The sequence below is a fragment of the Nomascus leucogenys genome, chromosome 16, assembly GCF_006542625.1.
Source record: "Nomascus leucogenys isolate Asia chromosome 16, Asia_NLE_v1, whole genome shotgun sequence".
In the NCBI taxonomy this organism is placed as follows: domain Eukaryota; kingdom Metazoa; phylum Chordata; class Mammalia; order Primates; family Hylobatidae; genus Nomascus; species Nomascus leucogenys.
This window is the reverse complement of record NC_044396.1, coordinates 6,272,246-6,295,834: the sequence shown is the minus strand read 5'-3', so window position 1 is coordinate 6,295,834 and position 23,589 is coordinate 6,272,246. Positions and strand designations below refer to the sequence as shown.

General features: G+C 40.8%; 1 protein-coding gene across 2 annotated transcripts in view; it reads left to right on the top strand.

Moving 5' to 3' along the window:
* The window catches only part of MTFR1 (mitochondrial fission regulator 1), a 70,909-nt gene that overhangs the window by 20,804 nt on the left and 26,516 nt on the right, over window positions 1-23,589 (top strand). For both annotated transcript variants that reach the window (XM_003268356.4, XM_012496100.2), the window contains exons 2-3: window positions 2,862-3,007; window positions 14,956-15,054. In XM_003268356.4, the coding sequence (XP_003268404.1) occupies window positions 2,942-3,007; window positions 14,956-15,054 (165 nt within the window). In that variant the 5' untranslated portion in view covers window positions 2,862-2,941. The remainder of the gene's footprint in view (window positions 1-2,861; window positions 3,008-14,955; window positions 15,055-23,589) is intronic.

The following is a 23,589-nucleotide window of genomic DNA, read 5'->3' as shown; positions in this document are numbered from 1 at the left end:
CACCTTAATCCCAGCACTTTGGGAGGCTGAGGTGGTGGATCGCCTGAGGTGAGGTCAGGAGATTACAACCAGCCTGACCAACATGGTGAAACCCTGTCTCTACTAAAATACAAAATTACCCGGGCATGGTGATGCATGCCTGTACTCCCAGCCACTTGGGAAGCTGAGGCAGGAGAATTGCTTGAACCCAGGAGGCAAAGGTTGCAGTGAGCCAAGATTGCACCATTGTACTCCAGCCTGGGTGACGAGCGAAACTCCGTCTCAAAAAATAAAAGGAAAGTTAGAACTTTCCATCATGTTAAAATTTTCTATAGAGCAAAATGTGTATATATATATTTTTTTACAGCTTTTCGAAGGATTAAAAAATAATACTTAATGTAAACTTTGGTGAATTCAGCAAACTTTCTTCTTTTTTCTTTTTTTTGAGATGGAGTTATGCTCTTGTTGCCCAGGCTGGAGTTCGGTGGCATGATCTCAGCTCACTATAACCTCTGCATTCTGGGTTCAAGCGATTTTCCTGCCTCAGCCTCCCAAGTAGCTGGGATGACAGGTGTATGCCACCACGCCCAGCTGATTTTTGTATTTTTAGTAGAGATGGAGTTTCACCATGTTGGCCAGGCTGGTCTTGAACTCTTGACTTCAGGCGATCTTCCTGCCTTGGCCTCCAAAGTGTTGGAATTACAAGTGTGAGCCACCACACCGGCCAAATTCAGCAAACTTTCTAAAATAACTATTCTACCATATTGAGTCAAACTCTTCTACCTAGGTTCAAGGTTTGTCTAATAGGATTTCTGTTTCTTTTTCCCTTTCACTCAATATAAGCTTTTAGCTCAGATTCTCATATGAACTCACACCCTATTATATTCCATCCTGTCTTCCCCCACTGCTGTTCATTTTTAGCCATAATGCTCATCCTCCTCCTTTCATTAGCGCCCAGCTCTTTTCAGTTTATTTTCACCTAGCACTTGGCATATTTGTGGCACCTTAACTTTTTCTTCCTATTCTGTCGTTATCTATAAAGTTCTTCTCAAAATGTAGACCACAAACTGTTTCTGGTCATGATGAGATAAAGGGCTTACATCATTATGTAAGTCAACTATAGCATACAGCATACTGTTTCGTTTAGCTGACTTTTTGAGCAAGATTTTTTCTTTTTTTTTTTTTTTTGAGAGGGAGTCTTGCTCTGTCACCCAGGCTAGAGTGTAGTGGCGTGATCTCAGCTCACTGCAACCCCCACCTCCTGGGATCAAGTGATTTTCCTGCCTCAGCCTCCTGAGTAGCTGGGATTACACGAGTGCTCCACCACACCCAGCTAATTTTTTTTTTTTTTGTACTTTTAATAGAGATGGGATTTTACTATGTTGGCCAGGCTGGTCTCAAACTCCTGACCTCAAGTGATCTGCCTGCCTCAGCCCCCCAAAATGCTGGGATTACAGGCATGAGCCACCGCACCCAGCCTTTAAGGAAGATTTTCTTTTTTTTTTGTTTTTCTTTTTTCTTTCTTTATTCTTTTCTTTTTTTTTTTTTTTTAAGATGGAGTCTCGCTCTGTTGCCCAGTTGGAGTGCAGTGGCGCTATTTGCAACCTCCGCCTCCTGGGTTCAAGCGATTCTCCTGCCCCAGCCTCCCAAGTAGCTGGGATTACAGGTTCCTGCCACCACGCCCAGCTAACTTTTGTATTTTTAGTAGAGTTGGGGTTTCATCATGTTGGCCAGGCTGGTCTCAAACTCCTGACCTCAAGCAATCTGCTTCCCTTGGCATCCCAAAGTGCTGGGATTACAGATGTGAACCACCATGCCTTAAGCAAGATTTTATTGATGAGAGAGCAGTGTATTGATTCGTATTCTGGTGCAAACTCTCTTATCTTGTTAGAGACCAACACTTCCAGTAAACTCGTCTATACCATGCAAGTTAACATTGTAATTCTGTCAGATATACAGTATATTGATGGGGAGTGGGGCAGAGAATGAAGGGCAGGGGTTATGGTGCTAGTGAATATTAAAAGACTTTATTCATTGGTTTTGGCCTTTCAGCATCTGAATTTCTGTTCTGTATTTCTGGAATTCATTCTTTTATGATTTTTGGTGGGAAGCTTAACCTGCTTGTTACAATAGCCAAGTACTTGCTTTGTCAGCCTCCCTTTTGCTATGACACGTGAGCTGTGGACTTGGTCTAGCAAATGCACCAGTACAGACAGCATCTTTGGAGCTGGGGACATGGAAAAGGAGGAACCGTGTGGACCCGGTCTGTGGTGGTAGTAACAAATGCAGTGGTGTTTTCCCAGGGCCAAGTCTGCTACAGTTTTGAACGTCCTTGGTTGTGTAGCCTATAAATTGGTTTCTCTGAAGATTATTATCCACCAGATATCTTTTCATAAATGTATTTTTTACTTAAATTAGCCAAACTAGGTTTTTATTGCTTCCAGCTAAGAACACTGACTGAAAAAAATACTAACAAAAGAAAACAAAACACCTTATACTGTTACAGTTACTTTAAGCAAGCTGATCACAAGCAAATCTTGTTTTCTCTTAAATTACACATGAAGTTTTTTTTTTATTTTGAGACGGAGTCTCACTCTGTCACCCAGGCTGGAGTACAATGGCGCAATCTTGGCTCACTGCAACCTCCGCCTCCCGGGTTCAAGCGATTCTCCTGCCTCGGCTTCCCAAGTAGCTGGGATTACAGGCATGCACCGCCACGCCCGGCTAATTTTGTATTTTTAGTAGAGATGGGGTTTCTCCATGTTGGTCAGGCTGCACATGAAGTTTTAAAAATGTTTTAGGCTTGCTCTGTGAGACATGTAGACAGTACAAATTCTAAATAATAATGATTTCATTTTAGTATTTGCATTTTAAATTTTCAGTGTGTTTTATGGACCATGTGCTGCTATGTAAGCCTGAAGAAGTACTTGAAATGCAAATTTGGGGAGACTTTGCCATATAAATGCTTGGCTGGATTAAGCGCCTAATTAGGATGGTTTTTCAACAAGTTGGAGTAAGCATGCAATCGGTGAGTGCTCAAAATTCATTTTTTAAATCCCGACATTTAGATATTTTAAGAATTTTTTCTGAGAAAATGAAATAAATCTATATATGACCAACATCTTGAATTCAATATGTTTATGTACTGTTTAATTTGCTTTCTATTTAAATCATAGAAGTGAATCTTTTCTCAGCATCTGAAGTAAGGAAGTAACTTTCTGGGTTACATTGAAAACTTACCAGTATTCATGTGACCATTAAGAGCAATATATTTGTTATTAGTGAGGAAAAGGCTTAAATAAGCAGAAAAGTCATTGCATAAAATACGCTTGGCCAACACTTGACAGCGCTCTTAATGTTGTAGAATCATTAACATTGAATGCTGTTATAATGTGTTTAAACAACACAGTTGTTTAAAAGGTAAGTCATGTCTCTTAAAAATAACAACTATTGAAAGAAAAAAGTTACTATAATGATTGTTCTGTGCTAGAGATGTTAGTTTTTACCTTGACATTTTTTTATAAGTATTTTCTACTGATATATAAAGTTTGTTTAGACCTATAAATTCTTAGAGCATTGTGTCAAGCACATTTTGTAGAATATTTTGTTTTACATTTTCAAATTCATTTTTTTCATGGCTATGACATAGAATTGAATTTTATTTATTGAAGATACAGGCAGGTTACATAATTTGAATATGGGTATACTTTTTTTTTTTTTTGGACAGGAAGTCTTGCTCTATTGCCCAGGCTGGAGTAGAGTGGAGCAATCTCGGCTCACTGCAACCTCTGCCTCCCAGGTTCAAATGATTCTCCTGCCTCAGCTCCCCAAGTAGCTGGGATTACAGGCTCACACCACCACAGCCAGCTAATTTTTGTATTTTTTAGTAGAGATGGGGTTCCACTATGTTGGCTGGGCTGGTCTTGAACTGACTGCCCACCCTGGCCTCCCAGAGTGCTGGGATTATAGATGTGAACCACTGTGCCTGGCAGAGTATGGGTATACTTTTTAGTGCACTTTTACTTTTTTGTTTTTGTGCCTGAACTTTGAATCTCCCCAACTTCCAAGGTTACGTCTGTTTTCTTCGGAGATTAAAAAGTAGAGAACCAAATAAAATTATCTTTGTTTATAGCTGCATAATTTTGGGATTATTAGCTTGAGGATAAGCAATAGGAAAATGACTTGTAAATTAATTGGTATTTTCATATCTTTCAGATATATGTTCCTATGTTTTAAACTTCACTTAGTGGCCAGGCGCAGTGCTCAGGCCTGTAATCCCAGCACTTTGGGAGACGGAGGCAGGAGGATGGCTGGAGCCTAGGAATTCAAGACCATCCTGGGCAATATAGTGATACCCTGTCTCTACAAAAAATTTAAAAAATTTAGCTAGGCATGGTGGCACATACCTCTAGTCCCAGCAATTCGGGAGGCTGAGGTAGGAGGATTGCTTGAGCCTGAGAGGCAGAGGTTGCAGTAAGCTGAGATTGTGCCACTGTACTCCAGCCTGAGCAATAGAGCAAGACCCTATCTTTAAAAAAAACAAACAAAAAAACTTCACTTAGCTCAGTTTTATCATAGTGTGGATTGACATTTTAGTAATGACAGCAAAAGTTTCTTTTTCTCTTGCTTGCACAAGGAAGGGAAGTTTTTGTTATTTATGATTTCCAAAAACCAAAGCTTTATAATTTCTATTTATTGTAATTTTAGTAAGAAGTATAGTTTAATGGTAAGATTGTGGGTTCTGGATTTAAACACACTTGAATTTGAAATTTGTCTCTGTCAGTTATTGCCTTCGTCTGCAAAGTAGCTATAAGAATTGCTACTGCTATAAGAATTGTTACCTGTGGATTAAATGACAGTGTATGTAAAGCATCTAGCACAGTGGCTTGTACAGTGTAGGTACATTCAGTAATAGTTTCTTACATTTTTGCTGTTACTAGCCTCCCACCCCAAGATAGGTCAATATGAGTAGTGCTAATTGAGGCCAAAGTGCAGAATTCTGTTTCAGGCACAGATAGCACGCTTTATTTAGCTTGTTCACTTTAAGCTGGAAAATGGGTGCCTTTCATCAAAGAATGGACCAGCTAAAGGAGGATTAACTTGCTCAAAATATTGTAATTACAACTGAGAGTCCTTCCTACTAATGGCGGATTAGCAAGATCTGTTTTTAACTTATTGAAGCTAGCATATAATCATCAACTTTAATCAGCTGAAAATTCATATAAAAACAAATTTTCTTCTAACATACAGCAATGTGATCTTTTGGGGTTAACTAATTTCCAGTATTTTTTAGCTTGTTGCCTAAGAATAAAAATACAAAGGAATCTTTCAAGATTTTATATTTGGGCACCAGAAAATAAAAGAAGCTTTCTTAGCTCTACCTTTCAGTGATTAACATGTATTTTCCCATTGATCTGATATATACAGGCATACCTTGGAGATATGAGTTTCATTTCAGATCACCACAATAAAGTCATACTGAAATACAGTGAATCAATTTTTTTTTTTTCTTTGAGACAGTCTCACTCTGTCACCCAGGCTGGAGTACAGTGATGCAGTCTTGGCTCATTGTAACCTCTGCCTTCTGGGTTCAGGTGATTCTCCTGCCTCAGCCTCCCAAGTAGCTAGATTACAGGTGTGCGCCATCACACCAGGCTAATTTTTTTATGTTTTTAGTAGAGTCGGGGTTTCACCATGTTGGCACTTGATGCTTCTTCATCTTGCACTTTTATGTTATGGAGATGGTTTTTTCCTTATGCCTCATTAACCAACTTCTGCTAGCTTCAACTTTTCTTTTGTAGGTTCCTTGCTTCTCTCAGCCTTCACAGAATTGAGGAGAATTATAACCTTGCTCTGGATTAGGCTTTGACTTAAGGGAATGTTGTGGCTGGTTTGATATTTATTTTCTCTATATCAGAAATAAGGCCTTCTTGCTTTCTTATCATTCATGTGTTCACTGTAGTAGCACTTCAAATTTCCTTCAAGAACTTTTCCTTTGCATTCACAACTCGGCTAACTATTTGGGCCAGAGACCTAGTTTTCAGCCTGTCTGGACTTTGAACATGCCTTCTTCACTAAGCTTAATACTTTCTAACTTTTGATTTAAAGTGAGAGACATGCAATGCTTCTTTTCGCTTGAACACTTGGAGATCATTGTAGGGTTAAACTGGCCTAATTCCAGTGTTGTTTTGACTCAGAATAGGGAGGTCTGAGATTGCGGAATAGCTGGTGGGTAGAACAGTCAAAACACACATAACGGCCGGGCGCGGTGGCTCACGCTTGTAATCCCAGCACTTTGGGAGGCCGAGGCGGGCGGATCACGAGGTCAGGAGATCGAGACCACGGTGAAACCCCGTCTCTATTAAAAATACAAAAAATTAGCTGGGCGTGGTGGCGGGCGCCTGTAGTCCCAGCTACTCGGAGAGGCTGAGGCAGGACAATGGCGTGAACCCGGGAGGCGGAGCTTGCAGTGAGCCGAGATTGCGCCACTGCACTCCAGCCTGGGCCACAGAGCGAGACTCCGTCTCAAAAAATTAAAAAAAAAAAAAAAAAAAACACACACACACACACACATAACATATATCGATTAAGTTTGCCATCTTACATGTGCTCAGTTCATGGCACCCCAAAACAATTAAAGTAGTAACAAATAACATCAAAGATCACTGATCATAGATCACCATAATAGATATAATAAGAATGCATAAGGCAGGGCCTAGCCTGTAGGGCGGTGGGGGGCAAGGGGAGGGGGAGCATTAGGACAATGCATGTGTTGTCCTGATGCATGTGGGGCTTAAAACCTGGATGACGGGTTGATGGGTGCAGCAAACCACCATGGCACATGTATACCTATTTAACCTGTACGTTCTGCACATGTATCCCAGAACTTAAAGTATAATTAAAAAAAAAAAAAAAATAGGCCAGGTGCCGTGGCTCACGCCTGTAATCCCAGCACTTTGGGAGGCCGAGGCAGGCGGATCACAAGGTCAGGAGTTCAAGACCAGACTGGCCAATATGGTGAAACCCCATCTCTACTAAAAATACAAAAATTAGCCGGGCGTGGTGGCGGGTGCCTGTAGTCCCAGCTACTCGGGAGGCTGAGGCAGGAGAATCGATTGAACCCAGGAGGCGGAGTTTGCAGTGAGCCGAGATTGTGCCACTGCACTCCAGCCTGGGCAACAGAGCAAGACTCCATCTCAAAAAAAAAAAATAGTAATGCGTAAGTTTGAAATATTGTGTGAATCATCAAAACATGACACAGACATGAAGTGAGCACATGCTGTTGGAGAAATGGTGCCAGTACACTTGGCTTGACACAAGATTGCCACAAACCTTAAATTTGTAAAAAGAACAATATCTCCAAATTGCAGGAAAGTGAAATGCATGCCTGGCTACTTTTGTATCTTTAGTAGGGATGGGGTTTCACCATGTTGGCCAGGCTGGTCTCGAACGCCTGACCTCAGGTGATCCACCCACGTTGGCCTCCCAAAGTTCTGAGATTACAGGCGTGAGTCACTGCATCCGTCCTTTTAAATGAATTTGATACTGTACTTGAAAGCATTCCAAGAGTGAAAACTACCTTCATCCTTTATTTTATCTTTTTTTTTTTTTTTTTTAAAGAAAAAAAGGCTGGCACGGTGGTTCATGCCTGTAATCCCAGCACTTTGGGAGGCTAAGGTGGGAGGATCGCTGGAGTTCAGGAGTTTGAAGCCAGCCTGGGCAATACAGTGAGACGGGATCTCTACAAAAATTACAAAAATTAGCCGGGCATGGTGGTGTATGCCTGTAGTCCCAGCTACTTGGTAGGCTGCGGTGGGAGAATCACTTGACCCTGGGAGGCGGAGATTGCAGTCAACTGAGATCATGCCACTGCACTCCAGCGTATACTATAAGAGTGAGACCTTGCTTCAAAAAATAAAAAATAAAAAGAAGAAATTGCAAGCTTTTAGGTCAGATTTTGTTTTGTTTCATTTTTCCCATTAGAACAGCCAGTGGTGATTGGCTCATTGTCTTTGACTCTGCACGCTAATATTACTGTAATAACCATCCCTGCTTGGCTTACTATGCCAGTGCTTACTGTGGCCAGTGCTTTTACATAAATTGCCTATGTTCAATAGAACAATGCACTTTACAGATGAGAAACCTGAGGTTCAGAGTGTTTAACTGCCTTGACCAAAGTTACCTAAGTAGTAGAACTATAATGTGAACCCAATTCTGATTCCAAAATCCTTTCTCTTTTCAGTGTACTTTGCTACCCTTAGAAGGGAAAGATGACTGTTAATGTTTATTAAAAACATTATATATGGCCTGGTGCAGTGGCTCACACCTGTAATTCCAGCACTTTGGGAGGCTTAGGCGGGCGGATCACCTAAGGTTAGGAGTTCAAGACCAGCCTGACCAACATAGTGAAACCCTGTCTCTACTAAAAATATAAAAATTAATTGGGCATGGTAGCACATGCCCATAGTCCCAGCTACTCGGGAGGCTGAGGCAGGAGAATCCGGCTTGAACTCGGGAGGCAGAGGTTGCAGTGAGACGGGATCACGCCACTGCGCTCCAGCCTGGGTGACAGAGCAAGACTCCGTCTCAAAAGCAAAACAAAACAAAAACCATTATAAATACCTTAACTCATTTAATGCTCATAGGCTTGTGAAGTAGATAATATCTCCATTTTATAGGTGAGAAAACAGAAGCATAGAGAGGTGAATAATTTGGCTAGCTTTATACAGGCAGTAAATTGGTAGAGGCTAATTTTAAAGCCAGGCCTATATGCTACAATGGCCTGTTTTCTCTTTACTGTCTTTTATTTTCCCTCAACATTTGTTTGAATTTAAAACCACATGCTCACATATCTCCAAACTTTTTACGTCCCTAAGCAAAAATGTTTTTAAATTGCAGGAAGTAAGAATAGTGTGAAGATAATGTGATTCTGATTAATTTCAGTATTTTATATTGGAAGAAAAGTTACTATAGCAAGTATCTATAATAATTTGTATTATTGTACTCTGGTTTTCTTTTGGTGCTTTGGAGGAGGAATGTAAGGAAGAAGAGAACTGAGGGAAGTGTTAATCTTTGGTTAAGGATTTAAAAATTGTTACAGAATTTCATCTTCCCATTTTCACTCCTTCCCGGTTCCCAACACACACTTTCAATTTTCCCTTAGCTCCCTGAGAATTAAGAATTTACATTTTGTTGGGTCCCAACTTTTTAAAGATCTGATTAACAGTATGGATGCTCTTCCCAGAAAAGTAACACATACACAATTTTGTGTGTAATTTTAGGGATACATGAACCTCTGCATTAATGCATTAATATCACATAGTTTGTCTTGAAAAACATATTTTATTTTTTTTGTTTGTTCTTTGAGACGAAATCTTGTTGTGTCCCAGGCTGGAGTGCAGTGGCGCGTTCTTGGCTCACTGTGGCCTCTGCTTCCCAGGTTCAAGTGATTCTCCTGCCTCAGACTCCTGAGTAGCTGAGATTACAGGTGCCTGCCATCACCCCTGGCTAATTTTTGTATTTTTAGTAAAGACAGGGTTTCACCATGTTGGCCAGGCTAGTCTCAAAGTCCTGACCTCAAGTGATCCACCTTCTTCGGCCTCCCAAAGTGCTGGGATTACAGGCGTGAGCCACCGCACCCAGCCAGAAAAACATATTTTTCTTAGAGTTAAATTTATAGTTTTTCCTGCTACAAGTTGCCCTCAAATAATAATGTACATTAAACTAGTCTATAATAAATGAATTACCACATACAGCTTGAGTGCAGTCATCATGGATGAGACAGATGACAGCTTCAGATTCCAGCCTCACATGTCAACACTTTCTACAATAGCATTTCACAATGTTAAAAAAGAACAAACTACTTTCCTGTTGTCATCCTCCTCCTTGCTGTCATCACTTTCAAACACTGTTGCTAAATGTTATGGACTGTCATTACTAGACACAGACATGCATGTGCGCGCGCACACACACACACACACACACAGATTCACTGTTAGATTATTTAAAAGCAGTTTTCATAGATAAAGCATGGTTTTTCTGTTTAGCTATTTCTCTCTTTTTTTTTTTTGAGACAGAGTCTCGCTCTGCCACCCAGGCTGGAGTGCAGTGGCGCGATCTTGCTCACTGCAACCTCTGCCTCCCAGTTCAAGCAATTCTGCCTCAAGCCTCCTGAGTAGCTGGGACTACAGGCGCGTGCCACCACGCCTGGCTAAGTTTTTATATTTTAGTAGAGACGGGGTTTCGCCACGTTGGCCAGGCTGGTCTCTAACTCCTGACCTCAGATGATCCACCCGCCTTGGCCTCCCAAAGTGCTGGGATTACAGGCATGAGCCACCGCGCCTGGCCCTGTTTAGCTGTTTCTTTTTTTTTTTTTTTTTTTTTTGAGACAGAGTCTTGCTCTGTCCCAGGCTGGAGTGCAGTGGCACCATCTCGGCTCACCGCAACCTCTGCCTCCCAGGTTTAAGCTATTCTCCTGCCTTAGCCTCCTGAGTAGCTGGGATTACAGGCACGTGCCACCACACCTGGCTAATTTTGTATTTTTAGTAGAGACGGAGTTTCACCATGTTACCCAGGCTGGTCTTGAACTCCTGAGCTGGTGACCCGCCTGCCTCGGCCTCCCAAAATGCTGGGATTACAGGTGTGAGCCACCACGCCCGGCCAGCTATTTCTTAATGGCATTGGATTGTCTTATTTTCTAAATGAAATTGGATTATCTTGCCAGGCATGGTGGCTCACGCCTGTAATCTCAGCGCTTTGGGAGGCTGAGGTGGGTGGATCATGAGGTCAGGAGATCGAGACCATCCTGGCCAACATGGTGAAACCCTATCTCTACTAAAAATAGAAAAATTAGCTGGGTGTGGTGGCACGTGCCTGTAGTCCCAACTACTGGGGAGGCTGAGGCAGGAGAATTGCTTGAACCCAGGAGGCAGAGGTTGCAGTGAGCTGAGATCATGCCACTGCACTCCAGCCTGGCAACAGAGGGAGACTCTGTCTCAAAAAAAAAAAAGAAATTGGATTATTTTATGACCATCTTCTTCTCCCTGCCTTCTCTCTTACATCTAAAGAAATATTAATGACAGTTTGTCTTTAGAGGAAGTCTTTCCTTCTCTAAACTAGCATATTGACAAGACATAGTTCAGCCACAAGTTACGGTAGGAGATGCACTTGGGTCATACAGCCTCCCAATGCACAGATGGTGACTTTTTAGTACCATCTGTTCACTGTTTCTGCACAGCCATTTACAATTTCTCCTCCTCTATGAGGGCTGAATAGAAAAAAATAGAAAAGTAGTCAGACCTAGTTTTAGAGTTCCTGGAAATTAGCTATTCTTTCCCCTCACTTTTTCCTACCATCCAATAAGTTATGGCTCTTCATTCTAAATATTTCAGTCATTAGTTTACACAGACCCTTATTTGATATTTATTGGTGCTAAGTACTATGTAATTGACAAATAGCAAAAGAACACATTATGTTAGTCTACTGTGTATGCTTGAAAAAATAATCACATAAAGCAATCTGTTCTTTTCCTTCCTTTAACTTTGTAGAAGATACCTAAATAATCGACTTATTCCTTATAATTAAAAGCTGAATCGGCTGGGCGTTGTGGCTCATGCCTGTAATCCCAGCACTTTGGGAGGCTGAGATGATTAGATCACCTGAGGTCAGGAGTTCGAAACCAGCCTGGCCAACATCGTGAAACCCCGTCTCTACTAAAAATACAAAAATTAGCTGGGCATGGTGGCAACTGCCTATAATTCTAGCTAGACAGAATTGCTCTAACCCAGGAGGTGGAAGTTTCAGTGAGCCGAGATCGCACCACTGCACTCCAGCCTGGGTGACAGAGCGAGACTCTGTCTAAAAAAAAAAAAAAAAAAGCTGAATTATTGGCCACTTCTCTTGCTGAAGGCACCTAGTATTTTTCTGATATTAAACAGATGGAAACAAAATAGTTGACATTTCGCCCTGCAACATGCATAGTGAAGAATGCTAAAAGCTGGCAGAAACATTAGTTCCTGACCTTGGCAAATCCTTTCTAAATTTTTCTTTGTGAGCTTTTTGTCCTCTTCATCTCCAGGCAAGACCTTTGCTTGATGGAGGGGAGAAAGATTCACTTTAGACTGTCTAATTGTCACATTGTGATGCACAAATAGCATTCCACTTATACTACGTCATAGGAGAATTTTGACTTGTGACTAAATAGAATGGCTGGTATAATTACTTTTGCCCTATGGATTTATTTGTAGAAGAACAGGATCTATTAAAATGTGTAAGATAGGGCCATGTGCGGTGGTGCATGCCTGTAATCCTAGCACTTTGGGAGGCTGAGGCAGGTGGATCACCTGAGGTCAAGAGTTCGGGACCAGCGTGGCCAGCATGGTGAAACCCCATCTCTACTAAAAATACAAAAAAATTAGCCGGGCGTGGTGGCATTCACTTGTAATCCCAGCTACTGTAATCTCAGCTACTCAAGAGGCTGAGGCAGGAGAATCGCTTGAACCTGCGGGGGGGGTGGGGGGGCGGAGGTTGCAGGGAGCCAAGATTGCTCCACTTCACTCCAGCCTGGGCAAAAGAGTGAAACTCCATCTCAAAAATAAATAATAATAATAGTAAGGTAAAGAGTTTGCTTAAATACTGTCTTAGAATTATTTGCCCGTGTTTGTTCTTTTTTTGGTGGGTAGTCTGATGTTGACACTGTAGAACTGCGAGGCTTCCCATTTTTCTCTAGTCAGATGTTTTCCTTTCCCTTAGTCCTCACATGTTATTAAGACTACTTGTGTCATAATCCTGTATGATTACTGATGTGAATGATGTTTTCTTCTAAGCTTCAGAGTAACTTTGCTTCTTAAAATTCTTTGTATACTATTCATATTTTAATATTGTTATCTTCCTTTCTACTTACCAGTTTTCTAATCTTTGCCATCCTTTTTATTTACATTTCTGAAGCAAAAGCTATCATTTTTGTTGGTTATTGGAGTCAGTATAGGTTATAAGTACTTTTTGGAACTCTTCTAGGTAAGATTCAGTGAAACCTTGGAAAATATGTGATAAAAATTATATGAAAGCTATGGCAGATGCCAGGGGTATTATATATCCTTCTATGATTTCCACTTTGTTGGTTTTTTTCTCAGGGGGTGGGGGGCGGGGGGGACATGGTCTCACTCTGTTGCTTAGGCTGGAGTGCAGTGGTGCAATCCTAACTCACTGCAGCCTGGAACTCCTGGGCTCAAGGGACCTTCCTGCTTTAGACTCTCCTGTAGCTAGGACGACAGCATGCATCACCACGCTTGGCTAATTTTCCAATTTTTTGTAGAGACGGGGGTCTCACAAAAAGACCCCAGGCTGGTCTCAAACTTCTGGCCTCAAATGATCCTCCTACCTCAGCCTCCCCAAAGCACTGAGATTACAGATGTGAGCTACTGTGCCCAGCCCTGAACCCCACACTGACTCATACTGTTATCCTTGAATTAGACTTGATTGCTAAAATTTAAGAAATCAGATAGTTTCTGTGCTCGTTTTATAAGTGGTATATGCTTTTATCTAAGGGTCTAGTTTGAGTTAGGTTTTGGAGCCTCCACTGTTTACAGTGAACAGTTGTTTGGTTATGCTGTTTATATTGGGGTAATTTCATTCTTTAAAGTAGAATGATCACAGATTGATCTTAAAAAAGGGGTAGTATCCATTTCTCCAGAATTCATACTCAGCTGATTTGGTTCTGTTTAGTCTTTAGGATATAATTGTTTTTTGAGTTTTTTGTTTTGTTTTATTTTTGAGACGAGGTCTCGCTTTGTCACCCAGGCTGGAGTGCAGTGGTGTGATCTTGGCTCACTGCAACCTCCGCCTCCTGGGTTCAAGCAGTTCTCATGCCTTAGCCTCCCAAGTAGCTGGGATTACAGGTGTGTACCACCATGCCTGGTTAATTTTTGTATTTTTAGTAGAGATGGGGTTTCGCCATGTTGGCCAGGCTGGTCTTGAACTCCTGGCCTCAGGTGATCTGCCCATTTCGGTGTCCCAAAGTGCTGGGATTACCGGTGGGAGCCACTGCACCCAGGCTTATATAATTAAATGTTAAAGTTTGATGAATTAAGTATAATAGTCATATAATTCTTACTCTTTTCTTTTAAAATTGCTTTTAGTAGCCTGCTACCTTTCTTTACTTATTCTGTCCAGGCTTTCAAGTGTAGCACTCAAAACAGATGGATAGTTTTTCCTTTAAAGAGAGATCATATACTTGGGGAGAAGTTTCAAGGTACAATTTGTAATGATTTACCTAACATTCAACACGTGTGCTTTTTTTTTTTTTTTTTTTGCTTTGAGGGTTCGTTTTTGTCTTTAAGCATAGCATATAATGTCCTGTTTTATTACGATTTCATCTGAGAAATTCTGCTGAGATGAAATTTCTTACCTTTCCTTTGGGGAGTAGGCCTCCCAAGAGCAATATGCCTGGATTTCAGCCTTTGCTTATCCTTGGCCAAGCATTCTTGTGCAGCAAACAACATGGAGCACCCTGCATGGTACACATTCAGATTCTGAACTTTGTACTAATTTGGGATTGTTTTGAAAAGTGTATTACAACAAAAGTAACATATATTTAAGAAAAATTATGTATATCAAAATTCTAAAACTAAAAATATAGCAGAAGAGATAAAATAGTGTTTCTGTTGCAGAATAGTATGAAAACCTGATGAAAATAAAATTTTTACTGTAAGTATAGTATTTAAAAATTACTGGCTAGTTTATATTTTTATATAATACCTTACATTAAACTTTTTTGAATTAATAATATCTATCTTATCTATCTATATATCTATACATTATTTTTGGATTGAAAAACATTAGCTTATTTGCCATAACATTTAGAGCATTCTGATCCTATAATTAATGTGTTGGCATGTCATACAAATAATTGTCTAATGCTTTGTCTTAACAGTTCTGTACATCTTGTAATTAAGCTTTCGGTTTTTCCAACTTCCTCAGGTACTTTGGTCTAGGAAGCCATATGGTTCATCTCGAAGTATCGTAAGGAAAATTGGTACTAATTTGTCTCTGATTCAGTGTCCGAGAGTTCAGTTTCAGGTACTATATTTTATATATTTTAAGTATTTTATTAATATGTACATTAGAAATAAAAATAGGCAAGATGGTTTTAAAAGTATTTTATTTTTGAGACTTTTCACCAATTGATGCCACTGTCAATACAATAAAAGAGGATTAAAAACCACAGTAAAGCCTTTCTAATTTTAGTTTCTCTGTGAATTGATTGAGATTTTTAAGATATTTATCCTTCTTAAGGATGCATATGTGAAGATTTAGGAGCATATAATAAGCTAAGCAGTTGTTAATTCCTAGGTGACCTCAAACATAGGCTTTATATTATTTCAGGTGCTTCATGTACCACCATTATTTTTCTTCTGTAATTATACCTCCCTCTTTGGATAGCCACTCTGTTCCCCTGCTTTATTTTTAGATCTCTGTGGATGCCATGTAAGTTGCTTTCCCTGTCATTGGTTTCACGCTCAGCATTAATTATAGGATCCATTGCCTTGGCAATGACAGCGTCAAGACAAAAAGGTAATTGTGGTTTTCTCAGTGAGGTGATAGTCAACCCGTGAATCAGGAGAACATTTGAAAGTCTTAGTCTTAGAACTTTTGAAGGTCTTAGTACAGTATTCTCTTTTAGCACCAAATCTGGAGCAACTCTACTCTTTGCTTGGAGATATTGCTATTTTCCTTGATTTGTGCTTTTGTTTGTTTGTTTCTTTTTGTTTTTTTTTTTTTTTTTTTTGAGATGGAATCTCGCCTGTTGCCAGGCTGGAGTGCAGTGGCAGGATCTCAGCTCACTGCAATCTCTGCCTCCTAGGTTCAAGCACTTCTCCTGCCTCAGCCTTCTGAGTAGCTGGGACTACAGGCGCACACCACCATGCGCAGCTAATTTTTGTGTTTTTAGTAGAGATGGGGTTTCACCATGTTGGCCAGGATGGTCTTGATCTCTTGACCTTGTGATTGCCCGTCTCAGCCTTCCAAAGTGCTGGGATTACAGGTGTGAGCCACTGTGCCTGGCCTTGTTTCTTATTGTTATTATAGTATTAGACATTTATCAGACAACTTTGTTCTTTTTTTTAGTAATTCTTTACAACCGTAATGTAACAACATTTCAGTTCAACATTGAATAATATAAAATTCAACAGATATCTCTGCCACTTTTAAATAATAGATTAACGTGGTGATGTGGCAGATGTATTTAACTCATCATTCAGAAATTCAGAAGTGCCCACATGTACCCGTTTGATAACATGTCATGTTCTTAAATCACTCCTCCTGGTAAATGGAGGTGAAATCTGTTTCTTTTTCTTTTTTTGTTTTGGAGACAGAGTCTTGCCCCGTTGCCCAGGCTGGAGTGCAGTGGCGCAATCTCGGTTCACTGCAACCTCCACCTCCCAGGTTCAAGTGATTCTCCTGCCTCAGTCTCCTGGAAAATTGGTTTCTAAATAAGTGGTAGAAATTAGCATTTATTCAGGTTGGCGTGTGTGGTAGAAATTAGCATTTATTCAGGTTGACTGACAAGGTTGTTCATTGCTGTGTTTATAATCCTGCTCACAGATTGACTGGCTAAACCTTTGTGCGTCAGTCTAGAAATGGACAGACTGGAGCTGGGCGTGGTGGCTCAGTCCTGTAATCCCAGCACTTTAGGAGGCTGAGGCAGTCAGGAGTTCAAGACCAGACTGATCAACATGGTAAAACCCCGTCTCTACTAAAAATACAAAAATTAGCCAGGTGTTGTGACACACACTTGAAATCCCAGCTACCCAGGAGGCTGAGGCAGGAGAATCACTTGAACCTGGGAGGCGGAGGTTGCAGTGAGCTGAGATCACGCCACTGCACTCCAGCCTGGGTGACAGAGCGAGACTCTGTCTCAAAAAAAAAAAAAAAAAGAAATTGACAGATTGGAGCTTTCCAAGAAGTAATTTTTTATTACAGTATAGGCTTTTTTTTTTTTTTTTTTTTAAACTCATGAAGTCAAACATGCAAAGCCTTATTTATTTATTTATTTTTTTTGAGATGGAGTCTCGCTCTTGTCATCCAGGCTGGAGTGCAGTGGTGTGATCTTGGCTCACTGCAATCTCTGCCTTCTGGGTTCAAGCCATTCTCCTGCCTCAGCCTCCTGAGTAGCTGGGATTACAGGCGCCTGCCACCACGCCTGGCTAATTTTTGTACTTTTAGGAGAGATGGGTTTCACCATGTTGGCCAGGCTGGTCTCAAACTCCTGACCTCAGGTGATCTGCACATCTCTGCCTCCCTAAGTGCTGAGATTACAGGCGTGAGCCACCGCACCCGGCTGCCTTTTTTTCTTTTTGATAATCAAAATGAAGAAATCTGCAGTAGTAAGTCTCTCAAGTACTTTCCAAGAATTCAGTTCATTTAGACATGAACTGCTGCTTATTTGCCAGTTTCCTTCAAATAGCTATTATGTTAACTAAGGTTTATAAACTTTTTTCTGATTGTTCAATTCCATCAATTTCTTTCTAGTTAACTATCTTACCTCCCTCCTAGTTCCAGGAAAATGTGCTTCAGCATTTGCATTCATATAGCTAGAGATGTGGAGGTATCTAATGTTTTCTGATTGCAACCCCCAAGTCTGCCTTGACAGTCAATGGGCTGAAGTACTACAGTCAAGTACATTTACTTGGGAGAATTCTTGATGTTATCAGTCTTTTAAAAGGGTATGAGCAGAAAAAGAGTATTAGATTTAACTAATTTGAACTGCATTTGAAAAGAAATGGATTAACATAAGGAGAAAAGTAAGGTATGAGAAACATTGATGACCTACTTGAGACTGTAGTGACAGACAGAAGCCATTTGTTTATAGTTATAGATTTTTATTTCCAGGTATACTGAGTCTTTTTTTTTGTTTGTTTGTTTGAGACAGAGTTTCACTCTTGTTGCCTAGGCTGGAGTGCAGTGGCACAATCTCGGCTCACTGCAACCTCTGCCTCCTGGCTTCAAGCAGTTCTCCTGCCTCAGCCTCCTGAGTAGCTGGGATTACAGGCATGTGCCACCAAGCCTGGCTAATTTTGTATTTTTAGTAGAGATGGGGTTTCTCTGCGTTGGCCAGGTTGGTCTCGAACCCCCGACCACAGGTGATCCGTCTGCCTCAGCCTCCCAAAGTGCTGGGATTACAGGCGTGAGCCACCGCACCTGGCCCATACTGAGTCTTTTTAAATTCAACATCGGTGTTAAAGTATGTCGTCTGGTGGCCCACGCCTACAATCCCAGCACTTTGGGAGGCTGAGGTGAGTGGATCACCTGAGGTCGGGAGTTCGAGACCAGCCTGGCCAACATGGAGAAACCCCATATCTACTAAAAATACAAAATTAGCTGGGCATGGTGGCAGGCGCCTGTAATCCCAGCTACTCAGGAGGCTGAGGCAGGAGGATGGCTTGAACCTAGAAGTTGGAGGTTGCTGTGAGCCAAGATCGCGCCAATGCACTCCAACCTGGGCAATAAGAGTGAAACTCTGTCTCAAAAAAATAAAAATAAAAAGTATTTTGTCTGCTGCTTAAATGTTTACATATGCTATCATCCTTCTGTATCTCCATTGCTTCTTTGTTTATCAGAAATATAAAAGATGTAGTCTTCAAAATGTATAGAGGATGCAGTTTTGAGTAAGAAAATTGAAAATGCATTTTTTTCCCCCTATTTTTATAGCTCATTTAGGGGCTAATTGATGTGGAATATATCCAGGCTATCTGGGAGTCTAGTGTGGGTAAATATTATTATTGAAAGTCTGAGACTGGGAGTCTATATGGGGCACAGGGCAAGTGGACATCATTATACTGAGACCATATCCAAGTTGAAGTGGATTAAACTGAGAACAGAACAGTCATACAGTAAATTCAGAAAGTAAAGTTAGGTAGTCAAAACCAGTCTTCCCATTGTCCTCGGTGGTTTCGCTGTCTTTTGGAGAACCCATGTGAAATGCAGCGTCATTTTTCTTTGCTTCCTCTACTTTTGTTGACTTTCACATTCATTCCTTTCCTAGTACTTGCATCACTGGCAACAGCTCAACCCTGTCAGCCTTGAAACCGTTTCACCTTTGAAATCTTAGACCTCAATATATTCCTTCTAGATCACAGCATCTCCTCCCTGTACTAGCTAACCCATGTATCTTTGGTCAAGTAAGACTCTTATATAAATGATAGGCCGTACAGGCATATTCCTTTGTGTTTTGAACATTAGATGAGATTATCCATGTGAAGTCCTGAGCATAATTACTCATACATAGTGAATGCACAGCAAAAAGTACTGCTGCTAGTAGTGGTTTTGCTATTATCATTATTGCCACTTCATAGTTACAGAACTAATTATCTTATTTGGTTTTCTAATTTAATTCCTTTGGGAGGGGGGCGAGGGATAAAAGGCGACATATATGGTGTAGGGTATACTGCTTGCGTGATGGGTGCACCCGGATCTCACAAATCACCACTAAAGAACTTACATAACCAAATGCCACCTGTACCCCAATAACTTATGGAAAAGTAAAATAATAGTAATAAATAATTTAACTCCTTTTTTTACAGATTGGATTTCTGTATATTTTATAGAGTCGCAAATCAGAACACATACCAACACATTTAGTTACACCTTCATCCAATTAATGGGCACAATGACTATTGTGCTGGCAATAAAATGAGGTGATACATGTAGAAAGCCCTATAAAAGACACCCAATACATGTTTCTTTGCTGTGTTATTGAAGACCTTCCTATAACCTCATAGGTTTTATTACTTCTCCTGTACTTCAGTTAGCCTCTAGGAATGAATTGGCTACTTTATACTCAAAACAGGATCTCTAGACCCTTCACATTTACTTTGGTTGAAGAAAGCTAACTTCCCCTGGCCCTTTTCTACCTTTCACATATGTGCATTTCAGCACACCTGCACACTTGTGGCCATAAGCATTTTGTGTATTTGGATATCGTTTTCCTTGTGGAGATACAAACTAGATTAAGACACACTAGGAGAACAGGCCCTTTGTTGTCCCCTAGTTTCTAGATTCATGACATCAAAAGAAAATTCAGTTCATGGAGGGGCTTGTAAAAGCAGTAAACTCTGGGGGATAAGGAGGAGTGGGATGCAGAGGTTTTAATCTGCAGTGTTGTTTTTTTCTTTTGAGACAGAGTCTTGCTCTGACACCCAGGCTGGAGTGCAGTGGCTCAATCTTAGCTCACTGCAACCTCTGTCTCCCGGGTTCAATTGATTCTCTGTCTCAGCCTCCTGAGTAGCTGGGATTGCAGGCACGCACCACCACACCTAGCTAATTTATTTATTTTTTATTTATTTTTTTGAGCTGGAGTTTCGATCTTGTTGCCCAGGTTGGAGTGCAATGGCGTGGTCTCAGCTCACGGCAACCTCCACCTCCCGGGTTCAAGCGATTCTCCTGCCTTAGCCTCCCAAGTAGCTGGGATTACAGGCATGCGCCACCACACCTGGCTAATTTTGTATGTTTAGTAGAGATGGGGTTTCAACATGTTCTCCAGGCTGGTCTGGCTGGTATTACAGGCATGAGCCACCGTGCCCTGCCTGTAGTGGTTCTTAACACTGGATGCGTATAAATCATCAGGAGCGTTTAAAAAAAAAAAAAAAAAAAAAAAAAAAAAAACCATGATCAGGCCTCATCCTCCAGTGTGGCTCTATATGCTTCCCTACCTCTGTACTAAAATTCTTAGGGAGCTTTTAAAGAAATACAGGTCCTGTTTAATAGCTTACTAAATCTGAATTTCATGCATTTGTTTTTTAAAACCTTTTCAGGATCCTATGCAGCTAAAGTTGAGGACCTTAGACATAGTTTTGTTCTAGTATTTTGCTACAGAAAGTTTGTCTTTACCAACACATTTAAACAGTGACATATTATCTTTTGGCAATTGTAAGTATTCACTAAAGCACTTTTGGGGTACATTTTAATGTATTTTAAGTTGTATGAGTTAAAGAGAAGCATAGAATGTAAGTGTAGTATATTGGGGTATTACTACATTAAAAAAAAAAAAAACCTTAAGGCAAAATACCCCCAAAAATGTGATCCTCAGTACTACCAAGTGAGGCACTTCAGAATAACCTGGGTTGGGGACTTGGCTCTGTGGTTATAGTAGTTTGAATACCAGCTCTCTTGGGTAATTTCACATTTTTCTCTCTGGTAAACCTAACCCAAGCTATTTTCTTGGATTGCAAAGAGTGGTTTTTTGGAATTGGTGGTGGAAAAGGACTGTTCATTAACCAAAAAAGTAATGAATGAGATTCCTACTAAAGCTCACACATGGTGATTAAATCTGGAAGTAAAATGGCCATTTGTTATGGCACATCTTTATATAGCAAGTAAACTTGAAATTCATACTTTATGCTAGGTGTTGGTATTGAGTGGTGAAGAAACAGCATGTATGTCTGCCCTTATTGGTTATATGATTCAGTGGGAGAGATATTTAAAAAAATATGCTAATAAAGGTATAATTATCATTTGTAATAAATGCCTTATAGTATGAAGTAGTATAGCATGGGGGAGAAGATCAGGAGTTCTCAGGGAAGGCCTCTCTAAAGGAATGATAATTAAGGATTACAAAGAGCCTGCTCTGCAGGGTTGAGGACACAAGTAGAGGTTGAGGGAGTCATGGTGTGCAGACAGAATAGCATGTGTAGACATCCTAAGGCCAGATAGAAGTTGTTTGAGGAACCAAGAGAAGGTTCCAGTCAGTTAGGAACTATTAAAGTGGGAGACTTAGTCGTATGGTATACTGATCTTTGAACATCTGAGCTGTCTGAAGATGCATACCTGGATTAATATATAAAATAACTGTTAAATTTAACCCTGTGTTTCAATAACTACTAGATAATTTGGAATATGCTAGCATGTGATGTCATACTGTATATGATGTTCGTTTTTTATTTTTAGCTATAATTTTATAGTCAGTTGGCCCTTAAAGATTACTGAATCCAGCAACAAATAGTACGTTTTATAAATTTTGGCATTGTGGAGCCCAGCACGGTGGCTCACACCTGTAATCCCAGCACTTTGGGAGGCCGAGGCGGGCAGATCACCTGAGGTCAGGAGTTCAAGACCAGCCTGTCCAATGTGGTGAAACCCCGTCTCTACTAAAAATACAAAAATTAGCCGGGCATGATAGCAAGTGCCTGTAATCCCAGCTACTCAGGAAGCTGAGGCAGGAGAATCACTTGAACCTGGGAGGCGGAGGTTGCAGTGAGCCGAGATCATGCTACCGCACTCTAGCCTGGGCGAAAGAGCGAGACTCCGTCTCAAAAAAAAAAAAAGAAGGCATTGTGAAATGGTAGTTTTGAGACTAACTGAGTATGGCTGGGCACAGTGGCTCATACCTATAATCTCAGCACTTTGGGAGGCCAAGGCGGGTGGATCACCTGAGGTCAGGAATTTGAGACCAGCTTGGCCACCGTGGTGAAACCTCGTCTCTACTAAAAGTACAAAAATTAGCCGAGCGTGGTGGCAAGTTCCTGTCATCCCAGCTACTTAGGAGGCTGAGGCAGGGAGAATTGCTTGAACCTGGGAACTGGAGGTTGTAGTGAGCCAAGATCACACCACTGCACTCCAGCCTGGGTGACAGAGCAAGACTCCATCTCAAAAAAAAAAAAAAAAAAAAAAAAAGAAAAGTAACCAACAAATGTCTGTGGCCATTTTATTCATCTCAGGCAGTTGATCTCTTAAAAACTTGTGTTTCCACAAGGATACTGCTGCTTACCCTTAAAGATTATTTTCAGAAATACACACATTTTCCTCCCCCTGGTGGCTTTGTTTTCTTGCCTTCTACTGTTCTAAGTGTGGTATGGATGGAAACTTTTAATAAATGTTCACTTAAAATAGTGACCATGCAAGAGAGACATTTACAACATGGTGACTATAGTTAACAGCAATGTATTGTATATTGAAAATCACTGAGAGAGTAGATTTTAAGTGTTTTCACCAGAAAAAATTGAATTGGAGGTAATCCAATTCAGTTGAACCACTGCACATATTTCAAACATAATAAATATATACAACTTTGTAATTTTAAAGAATACTTTTTTTTTTTTTTTTGAGATGGAGTGTCACTTGTCACCCAGGCTGGAGTGCAGTGGCGCAATCTTGGCTCACTGCAAGCTCTGCCTCCCAGGCTCACGCCATTCTCCTGCCTCAGCCTCCCAAGTAGCTGGGACTACAGGCACCCGCCACCATGCCCAGCTAATTTTTTGTACTTTTAGTAGAGATGGGATTTCACCATGTTAGCCAGGATGGTCTCGATCTCCTGACCTTGTGATCCGCCCGCCTCAGCCTCCCAAAGTGCTGGGATTACAGGCGTGAGCCACCACGCCCAGCCAGAATACATTTTTAAAAAGTAATCACATTCAGAAATAGTAGTGACTGAGTCTGGGCTAGAATATTGAATTTAGTGTTCTGTCTTTCAGACTATTGTTCTTTACACAGGTATATCACCTGGCAAGTTGATGGTGTCACTGTATGTCACTATACTGTATTAAAATACAGAAGTTCGGCTAGGCGAGGTGGCCCACACCTATAATCCCAGCACTTTGGGAGGCCAAGGCAGGTGAATCA